The 21,492-nt window shown below is 41.6% G+C and overlaps 1 protein-coding gene across 2 annotated transcripts; it reads left to right on the top strand.

Moving 5' to 3' along the window:
- Positions 1-7,779: 7,779 nt before the first annotated feature.
- Positions 7,780-19,617, top strand: PTGR1 (prostaglandin reductase 1; the record flags this gene model as incomplete). 2 transcript variants are annotated; one of them, XM_082301833.1, is made up of 9 exons in its annotated part: positions 7,780-7,885; positions 9,777-9,822; positions 10,530-10,589; positions 11,832-11,999; positions 14,433-14,550; positions 14,837-14,992; positions 16,498-16,603; positions 17,624-17,742; positions 18,670-19,617. In XM_082301833.1, the coding sequence occupies 9 exons, from the start codon at positions 7,780-7,782 to the stop codon at positions 18,778-18,780; spliced, it is 990 nt and encodes a 329-aa protein (XP_082157959.1). In that variant the 3' UTR covers positions 18,781-19,617. The 2 variants fall into 2 exon arrangements, with proteins under 2 accessions (XP_082157959.1, XP_082157958.1); XM_082301832.1 differs by lacking the exon at positions 9,777-9,822 and having other exon boundaries at positions 7,783-7,885; positions 11,713-11,999.
- Positions 19,618-21,492: the final 1,875 nt, after the last annotated feature.

Below are 21,492 nucleotides of genomic sequence, written 5' to 3'. Positions count from 1 at the left end.
CCCGGCCGGCACCGCTCCCGCCGCCCGCCAGGATCGAATTTTGGCGCCAAGCGCCGCAGCCGTTAGGGGAGGAGCCTGAGGGCGGCCGCCCCCGCGCTGCCTGCCCGGCCCGCGCTGCCCTGCCCGGTAGCAGAGGGGCGGTGCAGGGCCGCGCCTGGCGCTTCTGGGAGCAGGAGCGAGCGCTGCCGGAACGCGGCCGGAGGGGACAGCGCGCACCCCCGGGCAGGCAGGCAGGAAAGGCACGGCGAGCATGGCTAGGAAAGGGCTCCGCCACCTCTGACGGGGGCGCGACCCGGCGGAAAATGGCGGGTGCCGGCCCCTTGAAGGAGGGCGGCCGGAGGCCTGTGGTGCCCGGGGGATGTGGGGGTGGACGTGGCACCTGGGCGTTCGTGTGGGGTTCTGTAGCGGGGCTGAGGAGCTTGAGCGTTAACTCCAGGCTGCGGCGGGAAGTGCTTTCGTACCGCCCTGAAATTATATTAAAATGAAGGAAGTGCGGTTCTATACTTTCAATGCAATCCTACTATACCACCCCCCCGCCCCCAAGAAAAAAAAAGGGGAAAAATAAGCGCCATCTGTGCCTGTTCAAATCTGTTGCTGTGATTTACATAGACGTGCTTCCAATCAAGCAGAATAAGGAGAATTTGTTTAAAATGTGTGAGTACGTGTCACTGGAAGAACAGTAGCTGTCTATTTATTTCTGCACCGGTCAAAGCGGGAGAGTGAAGTCGGCTGGATGCATTTACTCATTCCTGAGCCTGCTTTAGTCGTGCTGTGTAAATGGACCAGGATTTTGCAGGCTGGCTCCAGTGTTACACTGTCAGCTGGACAGTGTTACTGCTGAGGTCTGCTGTAAAACTTGGTGTCCTGAACTACTGGGTTTGATGTTATTTTAGTTATTTGAAATAATTCAGAGTGCAGGTCTATATTACACTAGGGAAAAAAATAAAGTGTATTTGCTTGCTTCAGGAATTACATTGGATGCAGCTGTTTAAGGCATTACTAGTGACAGCACTGCAGCTGGAACTACTGCAGCCAGAAGCATTTGATGGTGCCTTATGTGCTGCTCACTTGCTTTCCTCTGGACACCATACTGGGAAAAAATAGCACAATGGAGAGTTCTGAGATTTCTGCTGCCAGACTGTGGCAAGGTCAGATATTAGACAGGTTGCCTGAACAATTTCTGAAGAGACTGTGAAATGTTTATCTTTCAAAAGTAATACAACTTCGCCTGTCTGCGTGCTGATCACTGATCTGTGATTCTACTCTTAAAATTTGTTTCCTTAGACTCTCGTTAATATCTCCCTTCTTTTTTTCCTCATGTCACTTTAATTTTTAATTTATCTATCTCGGTCTCCTTAATATTACAAATAACAGGTAACAGATACCAGATAACAGATCAGAGGTATGTCCTGTATGTGCTAAGGGGGCTGGAGCAGCAAGTTTCCATCTTTGAGGGAGAAGTTGGTTGTGCATGTTACAGGCAGGAGCTTGTTCAAGGTTGAAACTACCCTTGTAATATTACAGAAATCCAGGAGGGGGCTTCAGAGAGATCGGTGGTGCTAGAAAGCACCGGATTGAAGTTTGTCTCTTGCCTTCTGAGTTCACTTAGTACACTATGCTGCAAGAGATGTGCACACTGCAAGGGGATGTTTAACCTTTGTAGAAATCTAAGCTTTTAAAAACTCAAAGTTTTTTTTTTGGCAGCTGTAAAATCAAGTAGATTAAACATTTCTCTCTGTGGTGCAGTAACAGGCCTATCTCTGCAAACCTAAGAAGTGAAACTGAGCTATAGTATGTTATTACAGCTTTGAGGAAATTTTGCATTTACTGATGTTGCAACATGTGTGTCCTGTATCAGCATTTAAGTATAGCAGAAGTACAAAAAGTGCCTGAAAGCAATTTAGGGTGCTGTGCAGTGACTGGGAAAGCACAGCTGGCCTTTCAAGAAGCTTCAGCTTTGTTTGTCAGCCCATATCACCTGCCATACCCCACAGAACCATAGAATTGCTAAAGTTGGAAAAAGACCTTTAAGATCATCAAGTCCAACCTAGCGCTGCCATGTTCACCAGTAGATGAATGTCATTTGTCCATGTAGTAGACATATCCTCAAGTGCCATATCTACATATTTTTTTGAACACTTCCAGATATGGTGATTTCACCAGTTCTCTGGGCAACATGTTCCAATGCTTTACAGCCCTTTCTGTGAAGAATATTTTCATAGCACCTACACTAAACCTCCCTTGGCTCAGCTTAAGCTTATTTCCTCTCAACCTGTCACTTGGAGACTAGCCTCCCACCTGGCTACAACCTCCTTTCAGAGTGTAGAGAGTGGGTATAGAGTTTTCAGTGGGTGTAGAGAGTGATATGGTCTTTATGTGCAATTTCTGAGAGATGAATGCAGCTGACCTATTTCTGTGATGGTGTTGGTTTCCCTTTTCACTTCCCCTTGTGAACTTCTTCCTTTGAACCTCCTTTGGAATTGCAACCTCGTAACAATGTGCAGGGTGGCACAGTCATTTAGCAGAGTGATAACTAGTCACCTTCAATCTGACCTTTTTTCCAAGATTTGATAGTATTGCATAAGGAAGTGATTTTGCAACTTTATTGTTTCAAAATGCAGTGTCATGCTTGCATGGATATTTGCAGTATGGTCTCTGCCAAAAGTAGCATGGGAGTGGTTTGCCTTTACTTTGTTCTTATCACAGGGAAAAAAATACAATTGAAAAAGCATTGTAAGAACTAAGCCAAGTGGGGAGGACTAATTTTTGCTAAAACTTGTAGGCATGTAGGATTTGAGGCCTACGTGGTTGGTGATCCTTGTATGTGTATAGGAAATCCTGAGGCAGCCTCTGGGTTACTACTCCCTTGGCAGGACTTGCCAAGAAGTCCTTTTATGTTTATTTGGGGTTTTTTAGTGGGTTGTTTTTCTTTTTTGAGGTATTTGTCCCTTATGCTGGTTCTTGGCACTTTGCTTTGAAATACTGCAGAATACAAATAAATCAGATCTGGCAGAAGAAAATAGATAAGATGACGATTAGCAGAAAAGCTTTGCTGTTGTGATAATGGGTGAATTTCTCCTCAGAACCAATCTACAAACTAATTATGTCTGAGATACACTTTACTCAGCTTTTAATCATACCCTTTTCTTCCAATGTGGGTGTGACCATAGGTGTAGCTGCTTCAGAATGGAGGTAGAAGGAAATCTACCACAATCATAGCTGCCAATTGTGACTGTCAGGAAGAGGAACTGTTAAGCTAACCCAAAATTTGAATTGAACCCATATGTAACTGACAGGTTTCTAAGAGGATTTTGTCCTCACGGTTAGATGTGGGCAAGTCCAGGCTAGGAAACCATACCACACCAGTCAGGAATAATAGCTGAGGTTACTTAAGAGAGGTAAACTTCTCTGGTTTGACTCATGCTCCCTGGAGAACTTTACTGCTTTTCTGCTTTAGTGTGAAGATTCCCAGATTTCAGGTATCACCACTAGCTCTTCAGCCTCCAGTCAAACTATTTCAATTTTCTCAGACTTGTCTGTCTCTTTTATTCCTGACCTTCTTTTCTAGTTGCTAGTATGTATGATGGAATTACGGTTTTCACCTCTTCCTTCTCTCTTCCATTTTCCCCTGCATTGTGAACCTCCTTATCCATGCTGATTTTGGGTACCTGAGTTATGATTACCTGTGTGAAGGTGCGTTGCTTTCAGCTCTGCTACAGTTTGCAGCAACTGCAGTGTCTGAACACAGATGGGATCTTTGCTTTTTTATGTATATTCTTAGTGCAAAAAGCCAAGATTTCCCAATCTATTAGTTCTTTCCTTGATAGTCTCTATTATTTGGTAACTTGATGGACTAGACCACAGGGCAAGGAGGGTTTGAAGGACATCAGAATAAATGCTGTCTTGGACTTCACTTCAAAGGCTTTGATGGTTCTTTTTTAAGAAAATCAAGCAGAAATGCATCACCTTATTTTTAAAACAGTCTTCTTATCACTGTCATTGGTTCTTTCTCAAGTTATCATAGCAGTCTCTTCACTGTAATGATTATAATGGTCTATGAAACACTTTATACAGAAAACACGCAAAAGTGAAACAAAGAGTTATAAATCTAACAGCAAAAAGCTGTTAGACAAACATTCCTAGTAACAATTTTGAGTCAAAATTGGCAACATATGAGGAATTTATTTGCCATAGGCATGTTCAAAGAAACAACTGCCCAATTTATTGCATCATGGTATATGTGTTTTGTTTCTTTTAATTACTTCCAGAACATTTCATCCATCTTTGTTTAATGGATAACCCAAGTTTTATCCATAGCTAGCCAGTGTTTTATTAAATTTACTGTCCTGGTTAGACAATTACTGCTGATTAAGTTTTGTGGGGTGTACTCGACTATGAAATGGCTCCCTTACTGCACCTGCAATGTATTAATCAAGTTTTCTGGGGTGTATAGGCCTTTGACTCCTTAACTTTCTCAAGATATCTGTCTTGTTCTATGACTTCTAATTATTCTCTAGTTAATTGATAATCATTAAATAATTCTTTATTGAACTTTGTTCTTCAACTATTGATTAAGTTCTCTAAGGGGTATGGGTCCATGGAGCTCCTTTCTGCGTGTGCAGTGAGGTAATTTCTCAGGGTTTTCTACTGTCACTCAGCCAACACAGATCTAAATCAAAACCAGCTCAGAATCAACTAGAATCAAAAATCACAGTCAAATATTTTTAAACTAATTAAACATAGTTCATTACAAGATTTTTTTAAAAATCACAGAACTCCTGGTTAACTAAGATATAACTCACTGTCAAATGTATTATTCAAACCTACTGACACTGAAAACAAAGCAGTTTTACAGTTTACAGGAGCAGGTTACTGTTCTTGGAGCTGAGGTTGTGGCTATGGCATGCTTAGTCCAGTAAGATTTAACTGGACCCCACAAATATTGTATCACTGCTGTTTATCCTTTGGGGTTATTTGATATGCTTAAGCAATGTAGTACTTACCACTTAGGATTTTGTATCTAAAGACACAAAATAGTCTTGGTTTGTTAACTTGGAAATTACTTTGTGTATCCATTAATCACACATGTGTCTGTGTTCTGTTTTCTGTTTGCTTTGGGTCTTTTTGTTTTACAACCTACAGAAAAGTCTTCTACTCTTGAAGTGGCTATAATGATGCAATTGCAGTAGAAAAAGAGAAATGGTAAGCAGAGAATTTGTCCTGTTTCTAAAATTAGGCCTAAATATAATAAAAAATGGTTCCGTGAAATTAGTCTTTCAGTATTGATCCTAGGTGGGATCATTGCTCTGCTGAAAAAATCGGTGTATTACAAAAAGTGGAGATTTTTGATAGGAAGGTGAGGATTCGTATGAATGGGAGGTCTGAGAGTGGAAGCACCCGGGGAAGCAACAGAAGAGAGCCAGAAAAGGCCCGTACTGATAGGATGTAGATTTGCAGATCGTCATGATTACAGCCCGTTTGACAGCGCCGGGTAGAGAAAACAAAGGACAGCCTGAGGCAAGTAATAAGTTCCTGTACTCAGACATGAAGACTCAAGCTATTAAGATAGGATAGTGGGAAAATAAAGAACAGGGCTGTGCCTTGGAGGCATACAGACAAAAGAGACAAAAAGCAGGGAGTCGATATTGATGATTCACAAACGTGTGACGCAGTGGAAGACAAAGCATTTCTGAATCACTGATGGCTTACTCTTTCGGGTACAAATGGCACATCAGTGAATGGCTGCCAGCCTAGCCATCATCCCTTTATCCCTGCTCATTCCTGGTTGGGGCACTTGAGTACCTATCCAAATGCGGGGCACACAGGTGGGACAAATCCCTCTCAACGCCTGTGAGTGTAAGCTAGTGAGTGGTATCAGTTTTGTGTTACTCTGAACACACCTTTTGCTCCTGTAAACATGTTTTCTGGCTTTGCTTTGTTGTTGCTGCAGTGTCATGGTATCTTGTTACAGCCAAACACTGTTGATACCAAAGCAAATACGTATAGTGACAGATACAAATGCTGGCTTTGGCTGCCAACTTACCGACTGTGGGAGGCTTTGACATTGATTTTGATGATACTTTTTTCGTTTTGTGAGAGGTGATTTCCCCAGCACACGTTTCTGGTGCAGGAAACCCTCACTTGTGTTGTGTTTGTCATTGAGGAACACGGAATATCTCTGTTTCACCATAGAAAGTTGTGTGAGTTGAGTGCTGATTAGTTTCTGGCTTTGGTGACTTACTCTTTTATCTAAATAGTGGAGGACTTGCCCTGTTCTCCCTGATGCTTGCATGTGTGTCTTTAGTAATCACGTTTTGCTTTTTTTTTTCCTCAGGTCCTTGTTACTAATTAGTACTTCTGTCTTCATGTATTTTGTAGTTGAACACGTTGCTGTGTATTGGTTTCTCTACACTTTTCACCCTTCATGTTGTACTTGTGCGTTTTCACAAAAAGAACAAAAGGTGAAGATGGTCCCTTGGACAAAGTTTTCCCCCATGCTACATATCTCATTGCAACATAGTTGGGGCAAAATGCCAATTGTTTCTTAAGGTGGCTCGCAGATGGAGACTTAGCCACACAAGCTCTCCTTGCGCTGGAACAGTGAACATGTCAGAGCACAGACCATGAGTGGCAAACATATAACATTTGCTGTGTTAAATTATGAATTGAGCAATGAAATTGACATTAATTTTTAATTAGATATTTTTCCACAGAGGTAGAACTCTTAAGAGTTCTGGATGAGTAAAATGTGATTTTAAGAAACTCCTGTTGTGGTGGATAGTCTTGGTCTCCAGACTGCAGTGTTTTTTGGGTTCTAGAACCATGCAGTGTGTGCATTTAGTTTTGCATGCTTGATAATGTGCCTGTGCAACTGGCTGGGCACTGAACTGGGGGTGGTTTGGAGGACTGATCTCAAATCTTAATGCAAGGAAGGTGAATCACACTGGGTGTGACCTATGCTATGTTTACTGAGGGTTTACACTTAATCCTGGGGAAGTGTACTGCTGACAGCAGACATTTCGCCTTTTTAAAGTGTGTGTGACCAAAGGAGTCCAGTCACTAACTGAGTCGGATGCAGAAGGTTATTGACTTGTCAGCAGAAGACCCCATTTTCACCTGCCTGCTCTAAGTATAAGATTCTCTTTCTTTTTTCTTGTTGATGCACTTGGGTATAAGAAGGGAAAGGGACTTGTGAGGATAGAATTAATGCAAGTCATTTGTTTGTTTCTGTCTTCTATGGAAAATGTTTGTAGCAATGTGCTCCCAATTGCAAGCTCTGAGCTTCACAACTGGAGAAGCATTTTCTTTCAATATGATGAGTGTCACAGAAAGAGGTCTTTCTTACCTTTGTTTTTCTCACTTGCACTTTGGTTCAAGCTTGTAAAAGTTTAGGTTCAGGTAAGGGGAGCAATAGACTTAAGTTTTTAATTTTTTTTCTAACGGGAGTTTTTTTCTCCTAAAACTAGTAGATTTCTTTCTTTAGTATCTTTAGAGTGGGAGTTGCACATTTTGTTGGGTTGACTCCCACATGAGGACTTGCTGCCAGCAGGCAGAGAGGTCTGGCAGGTCGCAGGAAGATCTGGGTTTCTAAAGCAATGAGGTGACTTTTCTGACATTTTCTTTATCCGATGATATTACCACAGAACCAAGCAGAGGTCTTCTTGGCATGTTATCGAGATAAGTGTTTTGCCTCATGAAATCTAAACCAGCCCCGTGAGCAGCCCACCACTGTTGGGCATCGCTTTGACTGGTGTGTTTTGTTTGTGTTTGTTGCACAGGATGGTGATTTCCAAGGCATGGGTTCTAAAGAAGCATTTTGATGGTTTTCCCAAAACCAGTGACTTTGACCTGAAAGAGATAGAGCTGCCAAATCTAAAGGATGGAGGTGAGCAGAGTGCTAAGTGTTATTACTAATTTTTGTGGAGGTTATCTGATAGCTGATGTATGCCTGTGCATCTATAAAGCTGCATATTTCTCTTTGGAATTTCAAAAATTGGTGGCTTGTCTCAAGCCATGTGCCTTAATGGAGAAGGACAATTGCTGAAGAAATATACTATCGGGTTGGTAGTTTCAAAGACAGCTTGCTTTCTGGTAATGCCCTTAGAAACAATGACTGAACTCTTGTAAGTCCAGTACACCGCAATTGCAGCACACCTTTCAGAGTTTCATGTTGCCTAAGTGCACTTGCTGCCTGATGGCAAAGGCATTCGAATGTGTTTGCAAATGGAGAAGATTACCGAAGTGGTATGGCCTCAAAACCGACAAGGAAACCTCAAAGCCACAAGGAAAACAGAATTTGTTTAATGTAGAAAGAGAGAAGTGGACTGTGACACAGAACCAATGAGGTAACTGTAGTAAAACTCAACAAATTTTACTAGTAAAAGGTTTTTATCTACTTTAATTTGCAAAATCATTTGGAAAAAGATGGAGAAGATGATACCCTATAGGAGTATGTTTTCAGTGGAGTTTTTCATGCTGATAGGGAAAATATTGAGGATAGTGCTGAGGGAGAGCAGTGACTGCATTGGGAATGAGGCTATAGCTGAAAGACCTCAGGGCTGGAGTCAGTGAAGGCTGGTCTTTTATTTAAAGAAGCAAGATGGCAAGACTTCTGCCTGCATTCAAAATTTTTTTTTTTTTTGCCAGTCCTTATCTTATTTGTTCTGTTGCAACAAGAAGAGTGGTTGAATATAAACAGGAAAAAAAAGGACAGTTTTTATTCCTGTGTTTCTCTGTTCTGAAAAGAGTAAGGAATATGATAACTTGTTACCATATCAACAGCAAGAGCTGTTGATAAAAGAATGAACATTGATTTTTGGTTTCACATGGACATTTTTACCATATTTTCTTGAGCCTCATCTCACCACTTGTCATTTACAAAATTTGCCGCACTTTAAAGGGTGTGCAGGAGGAATTGTACAGAAGGTTATTAAAGTACCAATTATGTTTACAGAAAACTGTTTTCTCCTTACATATACAGATACACTTAAAAATTTCATGCCTGTGGGTATTTAAGAACATGGAGTAATTTCTTCTTTCCTATTTTAATCCCTAAAGCAAAAAGAGGCATAAGTTCATACTACAGTGGCACTTTTAAAGGCAGTGGCCTTCCTTGTTATGTTATGTGTCTTTCCTGCTCACTCTTGAGTAATGGGAAGGTATTTGAATACATTTCTAGCTTGTTTTAGCTAGACCACTGCAGCACAGGCAATGAAAAATATTAGTAGGTGGAGATGAACCGCTAAAAGTGCTGTGTAAATGAGAAGTTTAAAACATGTTTAACAATGTATTTCCCAAGAACTAGTGTTATTAGAGACAGTAAGGTGAATTAGGCTACTTAGAAAAGATAAACTAATGCCTTCTATTTAAGGAACCAAGTAGCTCGTATTTACCTGTGCCAAGGTGTCTTATCACCCTCTTCTGGCTGAATCGTGGAATGACATTTTATATGCATCAAAATTAAGTTAGAGTTTTGCTTAGGAATTCTGTCTGTGTGACCCTTCTGTAGAGAGAGGAGGCATATACAAAATTGTGGAGTTGAAAATAAGATGGTTTCCTAAGGATACACTGCAGAAAGTTTCTTGTTCAACAGCATACCAATAACCCAAAACTAATGAATGTAGTAGTCATTTCTGGTAGGTTTTCCCTAAACAAAGATGGGATGTGGGGGCTTTGAGCTGTCAGGAGTTCATATCAATTTAGCTGGAAAACTGACTTCTGGAAACTATGCTCTACTGCACTGCTAATATCCAGGAATTTGCTTTGTTTTTCATCAGAGTTGCTGCTTGCATCGGTGTTTCTCAGTGTTGACCCTTACATGAGGTATACCTTTTTGTCCTTTCTGAATTTCTGGCTAAAATGCCTCATTTGATTTGCCACTTAAACCTCAAAACAACATGCACTGGCAGCACCCACTGTCGCCAGAGTCTCAATGCCTTTGTCTTCTTTTTATAAAACTCATGTTAATTACAAGACTCAAAATATAGAGCTGTGCCAGATTTAGCTAGACATTGGGGTAATGTTTCTGCTGCCTTAGACTTTTCTTGGAATCAGCTGCTGTTCCTTGTCATGTCTTCAAATGGAATGCAATGTACTCAAATGAGACTGCATACCCATAGCAGTTCCTGCTTAATTTAACTTAGCAAACTTGTACTTAAAGATACATATTCTAAGTTGGACATTGCTGATATACCCAATAAGCAGTAGTTGATGCACAGGGAGACTAGGTAGTTTGAAGAGGCTTTGTGGACACTAAATTCAGAGATAGTTCCCTGAGTCTCAAGCTTCATGTAGAGGTAGACCATGCTGCGAAGATCAGTGGTGTCATCCCCCCAACACTCCTGCCCGGGATGCTCAAGTAGTTGGCTCTGGAAAACATCGGTTATTCTGTTACAATGACAAGCTATTTGTGATCTGTTCAACAACACTGCTGATACTCTCCTTCTGGGTCAATCGGTTGCTACTAATTCTTAGTGTGTCTGGACATTGTTAAAGTTGCGTACAGTAAGCTGTGTTTGCCTGTGTTACAGACCTTACAGTCGAAGGCTCATGAAGGAAGGGGACATAATGATAGGCACACAGGTTGCCAGGTAAGATCTTCAGTTCCTGTTACCAATGGGCATGGCAGATCTCAACAGGAATGTGCTGACACTTGAGACATCTGCAGCCTGCATTACCCATCCTTGATTTGAATCTACATACTTCTGCTACTGACATTCTCGCCTGTAACTGGTTGGAATGTGTTTTTCTTTTAAGAACCTCTTTTACCTTTCCGGAGAGCATTTAGGCCTCTGATAAAATCTATATGTTGTTTCTGATGATAGTGTCTTCAAAGGTAATTCTTACAAATGTGAAGCACTAACCATTGTACTTGCCACACATGTTAAACTTCACTTTTTAAAACCTGATGTGGTGGTAGCTGCATGTCTGCAATCATGCATGCTATTTACTTCAGCTGAGAATACCTCAGCATCACCAAAGATACAGCTCTAGCCAAAGGGTTATATAGCCTTAAATCCATCCTTTTCCCAAGCTTGTGGTAATTTAGCTCTACAGATGTCCCCTCTGTCTGCTTGTTCCTGCTGTGCTGCCTGTAAGTTGCTGCCTAGGAACATCTGTGGCTTTTGACTCTTGTGTTTCTCTGCAGAAACATTGAAGGCTGGGATAAATTAACAAACAAGTCTGATGAACAGAAGGTCAATTGTTTCTAATAATTCTAAGATTCTTATCTACCCCTTTCCAACACAGTTTTCCTGTTGAGCTAAGAAAGTGAAATTTTCATTTGGCATAGAGACTGCTGATATGGATATCTCCCTGATTTAAGATACTGCTTTTTATCTGGTTTCTTTACCCCAAGAGGTTCCATCTTCAGGATCTTCAACTTTTAAATGAGGTGCAGGTTGTCTGAGAACAGACAGCCTAGCAACAACTCCTTGCTGTTCCATGCTTTAATCCCAGCATCCTCTTTCTTGCATTCTAACTCACAGAAGCCTGGTCTGGCTCAAACCAAACTGGTGCTAGTCAAAGAAAGAGTTGGCATTTGTGTGGGAAAATGGGGTTTTTTTTGGGTGGGGCTGAATCTAAAATCATCTTGCCAGTATTTCCCTCATGGTAAGAGGTCGTAGGCATTTCAGGGAAGGCACTTGACACCTACAGCATCAGCAGGTATGGGATAAAAATCCTGACACAAAGTATTTATTTTCTGAATTACAGGAAGAATGGAAGAGCCAGCCAGTATTGATTTGTTTCTGTGGTTTTTTTTTTGTTGTTGTTGTTTTTGTTTTGTTTTGTTTGTTTGTTTTGTTGTTTTTTTTTTATTACTTTTTACACAGGATTGTAGAAAGCAAAAATCCTGCTTTTGCAGTGGGGGCCTTTGTCGTGTGTGATAGGGGCTGGAGAACTCATTTTATCTCTGATGGGAAAGATCTACGACTCCTTCCTTCCAGTTGGCCGGAATCACTCCCCAAATCTCTAGCTCTTGGAACAGTTGGCATGCCAGGGTAAGTTTGGAGATGAAAAGGCAACTATCCCCTGGATTTTGGTGTGCAGGAGGTTTCTGCCTAGCTGTATGACCTTTGTCTTGTTCTACCAGCATATTGCCTATTCACGCTGGTAGAAAGGTGTGCTTCTGCATGCCCTTGCCCTGTATAGGGCATGAAGTTTGGCCTATCCTCTACATCAGAGCAGATTTACCTTGGAGATTATTGTGCCTCTCCTTGAGGAGCTGTAATAAGTAAGAAAGAGGATCCAGGAAGAGCTGGATAAAATCTAGTTCAGTCTGTGTTAACCTCAGTGGAAAGTCTCAAACTTCACTGGCACCTGGATTAGTCTGCTTTTTCTGATTGGGCTCTGTATTTCCAGAATCAACACCAAAACACAAAAGACAGATGCTGTATCATGTAGCAAAATAGATGTCGTTTGAATTGCACTACAGCAGACAGAACTGCTGTGCTTTGGAATCTGTATTTACTATTGGAGTCTCTCCTTGCATTTCTTACCTCATTCTCTGTAGTTTTTATGGGAGATGAGGACTTAGTCCTAATGCCTGAAAGGCTTTCAAAATTATTGTAAAATTGTGTGTGGTGGATAACTTCTCAGATTTCATTTTAACATCAGGCAAGATGCATGTTTTTTCTAGATGTCTTATAGAGGGATTCAGTTAACCCTTTCAGATGAGACCATGTGGGAAGCTCTAAGCTTGAATTTAGAGATTAGAAGAAGAGTTTTAAGGGATTCTGGGCCAGTTGAGGAGCTACTTCAGTGGTTCCTACAGATTACTAGTGCACTGCTGAGACCTGAAGTACAGTTTCCAGTTTTGGGCCCCTGACTACAAGAAGGACTTTGAGGTGCTGGGGCATATCCAGAGAAGGGCAACAGAGCTGGTGAAGGATCTGGAGCACAAATCTGATGAGAAACAGCTGAGGGAGCTGGACTTGCCTAGCATGGAGTAAAACAGGCTCAAGGACACCTTACTCTTCTCTACAACTACTGACCCCCATTTGCCTAGGTTATAGACAAATGGGGGTTAGTCTCTTCTCCCAGGTAACAAGTAATAGGACAACAGGAAATGGCCTCAAGCTGCATGAGGGGATGTTCAGGTTGGACATCAGGAAGAATTTCTTCACAGAAGAGGTTGTCAGGCATTGGAACAGGCTGCCCTGGGAAGTGGTGGGCTCACCATCCCTGAAAGTGCTCAAGAAACAACTGGATGTGGCACTTCACACTAAGGTTTAGTTGACAAGGTTGGACTCAATGATCTTGGAGGTGTTTTCCAACCTTCATGATTCTGTGTTTTACCTATGTCCTGGGGTGACTGTATGATACTATCATCTGCCCTATGCCAGACATGAATCCTGTGCCTTCCTGTGTCTTTAAGCAGTTTCTCAGGAGAGGGGGGAGAGAAGCAGGCAAATTTGTCAGAGCGGTTTGTGCTCAAGGACATACAGTCCTCTGCATTCCTGCTGCTACAGAGCCAAGGAAAGCACCTTTCTGCTTTTTTTTTCCCAGCTCTTGGCTCCTTTTCTCGGGAGACAGAGAGTTAAAACTCTTTGGTTTTTAGCTAGCCTGCTAGCTGAGCTGCTTGCCTCCTTTGGCAAGAACTTTTCTTGGGTCTTTTCTGCTCTGTTCTGGAACGTCATCACCGGGAGGCCCTACACCACGGCCTGGAGGGGCCCACTCCAAACCTCAGCTCTGGAGAGGGCAGAGCCACACCTACAAAGAATTCTGAATCTTCCTCGGTCATCTCCCAGAGAGAGGTTTTATTGTTTAATGTTATTCATTCTTTGTTCCTGTGCCTGCATGCACTTTGCTTGTTAAATAAATAGTTTTTTTCTGCTTTCCTCCAAGGAATTTCTTTTGGAATCGGGTGGGGGAGGGGCTGTTGAAATCTGCCTTCTAACAGAGGGATGTTGATTTCGGACGTTTTCCTTCAAATTTGTCTCAAACCAAGACAAACCATAGCTGTGCACAGTAGTCCTCAGGAGCAGTGAGCCCATTCGTTCAGCAAGTTTTCCTCACCCTTTTTATCTTTTTCTGTCAGCTTCGATTTGTGATGAGTATCATTTAATCTGGTAGATACCAACTGGCAACTGACCTCTGTCTAGCTTGGATTTACTGTCTCTTCCAGTATGTAACTGAGTTGTCACAGAGTTATTGGTGTTTTCTCCTTGTGACTAATGAGCACAATGAAAGCTGTTTTCACTTTAGAGAGATTTCTGCCTCAACATTCTCTTTCCCAGCAGTATATCTGTGGGTTTTTTCTGGCATGACTGTGAAAAAGCCAAAGAAGGTGGGATTAGGTTTTGTGTTTCACAAAATAGGAAAACTTAATCTTGTTCTGGTGGTGATGATACTTTGGTTCAGTGTGGTCAAGTCACACTTCTGTGTCTGTCATCTTTTTTTCCTCACTGAGCATTCTTTCCTTTTCTTTGCAGCCTCACTGCATATTTTGGTCTGCTGGAGGTCTGCAAGATGAAGCCAGGAGAGACAGTGCTGGTTAATGCTGCAGCTGGTGCTGTGGGCTCTGTGGTGGGTCAGCTCGCTAAAATTGGGGTGAGTGGCTTTAACTGCTCATACTTGCTGCTGAGAAGACTTAGCTGTAAAACAGGGCAACAAGGCCATGAATGATGAGTAGGACAAGCATCCCTGAAGGCATGCCTGCACTAGGGTCTTGACATGGAAAAGCTCCTGAAGACACAGCAAATCTAGTTGAATGTTTCAGGAGCTCATATGCTGACAACAGCCTGACTTTAAGGGTGAGCCCTTCACCCAGCCCTCTCTGAGTGTCAGCCTGTGTTGTCAGGGGATGTTTATAAATGTTTTTCTCCTTTCCTTGCAGGGTTGCAAAGTGGTCGGCTGTGCTGGCTCAGATGACAAGGTTGCCTATCTGAAAAAATTAGGCTTTGATGAAGCCTTTAATTACAAGACTGTTAAATCTCTGGGTGAAGCACTGAGTAAAGCCTCTCCTGATGGCTATGACTGTTTCTTTGACAATGTAAGTTCAGAGAGAACGCCTTGTCTTGAGGAGCTGTCATTTTCTTTAAACTGTAGCAGGAACTCAATATTGTATACATCTAATTGAAGTCTACACCGGGAACTCAATATGGAGGTCCATTTAATCAAGCAATGGTCTCTGTAGGAGCTTACTGCTTTTCTGTTCCCTTCCTACACATACTTCTGCAGCTGACTTGGGCAGTAACAGAAAGAACAAGACCCAAAAGGCAAAGCTGGATTGTTGGCAGTGTTTGTGGATGGAGAAACAGAAGTTGTACTTCACTCTCTGAAAAGCATGGCACATTTTGGGGGGTGATGGTCACAATAACATTTAACTGATCCAGTCCATTCCTGGCCCCACCTTGGACCGCAGGCAGTTCTCTGCTGTTGCTGGTAGGGGAGTGAGTGTGGATGGCTCCGCATTATGTGGTCATGGGGGCTGCATTGGTACCCATAAACAAAACAGTAGCAAGGCCCACTTGCAAAACTACTGGAGCAGCCCTCAGATGTTTCTGACATCTCCCAAATATAGCTGGAATTAATGGGGGCTGTATACTGTTCTTGCCAGGTGTTTGAATGTAAGCATCTTGTTTTGAAGACTAAGAAAGTGTAACAGTATGGATGCAGTTACACCACATCAGTTCACTTTCAAGCCAGAGAACCAGCCCTGCCTCTTTTAATTTCCTAATACAGCTAACATATGCATTATACCTGATAATATAATACCTGGTCACAGGGGTATTAGCTGATATATTGGCCTTAAACTTCCTGGCTAGCTACCTGGTTTAAAGAAGCCATTGTCACCTCTTTAGCATTTCTTTCCTTCAGCAGTGTGTCTGCCAGTCCAGGGATGAAGGTCTTGAGGTTCTTCCTTTCTTGGCAATTGAAAGGAATATTTGGTGTTGGGGCAAAATGCTTGTCTCTATGGCTGGAACTCCTGCCACTTTGCATTAGCCTTCCAAATTTCATGTCCCAAACTGGTTTTATGGCCATGGCCATTCCCTTAATTTTCACTTCCAACTTTTGTGCAGAGCTCCCCACAGCAGTAAATTTTATTAGATCTTCTCACCATTAAAAGCTTCTTTTCACAGCACATCCCTGTTTTGGAGATGAGAACCATTAAGTAAAAACTTACATCACCATGATGTGAAAATGTAGAAGTGCAGACTGGTGTGTGGGAAAAGCAGAGATGGTGCTTCTTAGCACCCTTAGGAGGAGGGACCTGTGTGCTAGTCCTGCCTGATGCTTCCAAACCAAGCTTCATGAAGCAGATTTGGAATTAAAGCTGATTTCCTACATTCATGACTAATTTTTGGAAGAGTGAGATTGAGTCCTCATAGCACTGTGTAAACGCAAGGGTTTCTGCAGCCACCAAGTCTTTGGGGTAGTGGAAGTTGCTTCCCCAGACTGAACCTGTTGGTGCAACAGTGCAATGTTGGCAGATTTTGACAGTCAATGCTAAACACTGCATTGTCTCTAATGCTGCACATGCTCTGGTTTTTATAGGTGGGCGGAGAATTTGCCAGTGTTGCTATCAACCAGATGAAGAAATATGGAAGGATTGCAGTCTGTGGAGCCATCTCTGAGTACAATGACTCTGTGCCTCAGAAAGGTGAGGACCTGATTTATTGTGTCTAAATTGATTTTCTCTTTGGTGATGGCAGAAAGACATAATGGGAGTCTACTGTTTACTTCCCTGTGCCATTTAAGTGTATATATGTGTGTACATTTGGGTAACTAACTGCTCCTGTGGGACACTGGAACCACACTCCTTGTGTGTACATGCACTCATTGTGCACACTATCTGGTGAACATCAGCTGATTAGAAATGAAGGAGTGGTTAAAATACTTAAAACAGGACTCCACAGGGCCCTAAGCAGATACAGATCAGCAGAAGACAGGTGTGGTGTCATGATGCCATATATACAGTAGTACATACTTTAAGATGAGATAATGGTTTTCCCCCAGGTTTTTAGATGATGCAGGCTTAAGGTTTTTGTTTGTTTTTTTTTTTTTTTTCTCATAAGATTTCAGCTACTAATGAAACTGCTGAGAAATGTGGCTGAATGAATATTCATTTTCAATAACATTAAATTTTACAGATTTTCCTTCTAGAAGAAATGGGAGGACTGTGTTCTCTTTGGCAGCTGACCGGCTTTGGACTCTCAGATCACTTTAAAAAAATGGAACAGGCTTTTGGGAATGAGGAGACTATCACACATTTTTATGATTGAGGAAACTGTTTTCTAGAGCTTATAACTTAAACTTTGGGAGTTAGAGAGAGCATGGGAGCCTGGCAAGGTGTCAAACAAGGTGTTAAAACAGTATTTTTGAGATTCAGCTGAAGTCCCTCAGGTGAAGCTGAGGCCACTTTATTTCTGACTCAAACTGTTTTCAGAAATGTTTAGCCCCATAGCTTTATAAATCAGGCCTTTGTTTCCCTAGGTGGCTGTGTATCCATGAAGTTTTGGTCTTTTGTGCTGGAAATTCTGTTTGGAAAAATATCTGTTGCTTCTGGCTGAAACAAAGTGATTCAGTGGTCTTTATTGGCTAAAAGCTCACTTTATGCATTAGGATTTATTCTGAATGAAACTGATACTGCAGGTGGCTTGCTGGTTACTTTCTCTTGCAGGGCCTTATGTGCAGTATCCAATGATCTTCAAAGAGCTTCAGATGGAAGGGTTTCTTGTGTCCCGATGGAACCACCGCCGAGAGGAAGGTCTGAACGCTCTGCTAAAGTGGGTTGTGGAGGTAAGGAAGGAAGGAAGGGGCAGTTGTCTGTCAGGTGTACTCTGCAGATTCCCTCTTTGCAAAATCTCTTGCCATAGCTGTTTAGATGAGGTCCCAGCATGACACTATCCTTCTCCCTGCCTTGATCTTTGAGACTCTTGGGGACACTTAAACCATAGTAAATATGCCTGATCCCTTCCCTGTTTCGTTGAGACATGTGATATTAGCTTGTAGACTCAGATATATTCCAGAATACTTGTAGGCTTTGAAGAAGCATGCTTCCAGAATAATTGAAAACACTTACCTGGTAATGAAGATTTTCATATTTAGAGTAATTAGTGTATTTCTCATTCAGTCATTTGTAGTATGGGCCAGGATTTCCATTGTAGTATTGTGCTGAAATTACTGTCAAGAATGAATGTTTTTGTAGTATAGGGAGCTGGGCTTTAAAGGGACTTAATAGGGAATTTCTTATATTTTATTTTTTGAGGTGGAGGCTGAGTTAGTAGCCAGGTTGGTTCATGGGTGTGAGAAGTTTGTTAGCGGGAACAATAAAGGCTAAGAGGCTGTAGCTTTTACAAACGTGAGGATTTGGGATGGGTCAGGTTTTGATGATTGGATTTGCAATTCCATAGTTCTGTATGGGTAGAGACAGGCCTGGCTTTGCAGAAATGATCCCCTACATGTCAGTTGTCTGGGGACTACATAACAATAAATCTGTCCTGGTGTGTTTTTACAGCAGTGACTTCTGCTTCCCGTTATGACTCCACATAGAAGGTTTTACAACAAAAGCAGACCCTCACAAGGGCCCACCTGGTTTTGCAGTTGTCCTGGTGCATGCCAGCTTGCATGTTTCAAATGAAACATATATGATGGAGAAAATTTTGCTGCAATTTATTTAGTTTTGGTGGATGAAAATGCAGTAATTTCCTTTCTTACTTTTGACAGGGAAAAGTGAAGTACCATGAACAAGTCACTGAAGGATTTGAGAGCATGCCAATGGCTTTTATTGGAATGCTAAAGGGAGAAAATATTGGAAAAGCTGTTGTAAAAGTGTGAAGTCAGATATTCCTGGGAGAATGACACAGGAGAATGTTAAACCCTTTTAATTCAGTTGTCAAATCATACGATCAGTATGTTTCAGTCATTTTGCTGGATGTTTGGTGATGGTAACTTCTGTTAATAATTTGGCTAATAAGACTAAGTATATTCCAATTGCTTTGCTCTTGAAGAAATCAAGAGTTGCTTCCCAGAGCTACACAAAACAAAGTACCTTAAAATTGCTGAAAATCAGAATTGTAAAAGATTTGATAGTAGCTTGAACCTTTCAATGAGCAGGCTTGTAGAAAGGAAAATCCGTTCGAAAGCTTTGCTAGCTTGTCAGCGATCTCCGACAAACGGGACGGGGAGCCCAGACAAGCTTTCCAGGAGCTTTTTGTTATTTTATTTCTGCATCAGTCTCACAAGAGATGGTCTGAGACATCCAACAACTTCCTGATTGCAAAGCATTCTTAAAAGAATGCAATGCTTTTAGCCAATCAACATGCATCTAAAAGTTACAGACAGCTGTCTTAACCAATTGATAAACAGCACACGTACCTCTGCTATACACAATGCTGGCCTATTATGCTTTAACAATATACAAAATCCTCGTTATAAGCCTTAAACTTATCTTTCTTGCTAAGCATATTTTTTGCAACTCCAAAATCTATCTAGGCCAAACCTAGAAACCCTAACCATTGTTTCAATGTCCTTGGTGCTGCATAACTGTATCTTCTTCTAGTTTCTCACAGGCAAAGCTGAATTCTAAATCCTTTTGCTTTATTTTCTGAAGCCTGCTTTTATTTCTCACACCTAAAATCCTTTCCAGCTTTTGTGTTTCTCCACACTAGCTGATGGCACATTTGATGTTTACCCATTGATTTGGCCCAGAACTTTGCAAGGGGGATTTTTTTTTACCAATATCGAGGAGGGGAGAACAAGCTAAGCTAACAACATTTGGGGATTTCAGCTTCCTCTCTAGCTGGCTTGCTTTTTTTTTTTTTTTTTTTTTTTTTAAATTAAACAATGTAGCTATCTCAATTATTCAGAGAATATGGAAAGATAAATCTCTTGATGTATACTTTGCTTGTGTTATAGGTCTATTTGTGGAACACTTGTCTCTTTCACTTCCTTGTGGTTCACACAGAGGAGCTAAAATATTACAAGCACTTTTTTATCCCAGTGGATCTCAGTACAGTTGATATGGATAGATCACTAATTTCCATGAGAAACTTGTAATTGGTGTCCAGGCTTGGAGCTGACCTTGCCATGGTGTTCACCTGGGCTCTCCTGGAAGGTGAGATCAGTATGGTGGCCTGCATTAAATTGGTGTCCAGCACAGACAATGTGCCGAGCAAAGGAGACACACAGATTAGCAACACTAAATATCTTAGATGTTCTGAAAAAGACAGAAGAAGAACCTCTTAACTACGGGATACAGACAGGTATTGAAGGTGATGGTGATCCATTTTCAATCACTGTGGAGGACTTCATGGTTAGTTTTAAGGTCTCATTACTGATTATTGAAGAGGGATCCTAAGCACCCTTACTTAATATCTTTGCAGAGCCAGGATTAGATGCTCCGTATGTCAACAAAATAGATCCCTTACTTAAGATGTAGATTGACAATACTTGCTGAGTGAACTTAACAAAACATACCCTGACATGCAGGTCAGCTGGCCTCTGGGGAAATGATGATTCTTGGTTCTGGTACCTTTTATAGTGTTTTCTGAGGAGAGTGAATTGACAATTTGTGTTAGCTCCAGTGCTGTGGTTTTACAGGGGCCACTGAGGAAGATCTGTGGGCTAATACCACTGCGTATCATGTGAAGGGGTAAACCAGAAAAGGGAACTTGTTGTCAGTAGGCTTCAGATCCACTGAGTAGAGGTCTGCTGTTGTTGGTGGTGTTTTGTTGAGGAATTTTCAGAGGGCTTGCAAATCCTAAAATACTGCATTGTTTTTAGTCCAGTGAATTAACAATCTCTTGTTTCAAGTAAAGTGTTGATTAGGAAATGAACTAAGAATAGCCACATGAAGGTCCTGTCTCTTGGTCAGAGTTGCAGAAAGATTTGTCAGTCAGAATAATCCTGGCTCAGCCTGCTTCCTCCTAAAATACTGATCTGTACATTCCCCTTTCTGTGTATAGATTTTATGCTTCATAAATTGCAGTTGATTTTGCAAGGCTATTTAACCATGAAAATAAAATTTTTATGTGTAAAACCAGTACCACACCACACACCTCTGAGCCTCTGAACTTCTCTGGGGAACATAGCTATTTTTTCATGAAAATCCAGGTTTTCTGTTACATGTCAGGAACACTGCCACAACATGAATAATGACAATTATATCCCTCACTGTCTGGCATTCTTGCAGTAGTTTCTTACTGTAAGCTTTGTTGTCCTCAGAGTTCTAAGCTTTGTGGAACAATACCTGGATTTTTCCTCATGTTGAAAATAAAAAGGAGTTATTAAAAATTTTGTTTTTTTCCTTGTGGCAGTGACACAAGGTAGGATGAAAGTCTCTCTGTTTCCCCCTGCTAGTGAAGCAAGCTAATCCTTTGAGTACAACCAGGGTAATGAAGTTAACAAGGTGCCAATGCCCAGCCTAGAACAAAGATGCTGAGATGTGTTGCTGGGAGAGGCTTTTCTGCTAGTACATGGCTCTGTGTCTTTTTAGGGGCAGAGCATGGGGTAGTACCATGCAGGCAGTCCAGCCTGTCCTTGGACAGC

This window comes from Coloeus monedula (assembly GCF_965178545.1).
Source record: "Coloeus monedula genome assembly, chromosome: Z".
Taxonomy (NCBI): domain Eukaryota; kingdom Metazoa; phylum Chordata; class Aves; order Passeriformes; family Corvidae; genus Coloeus; species Coloeus monedula.
This window is presented reverse-complemented; position numbering and strand designations above follow the sequence as displayed.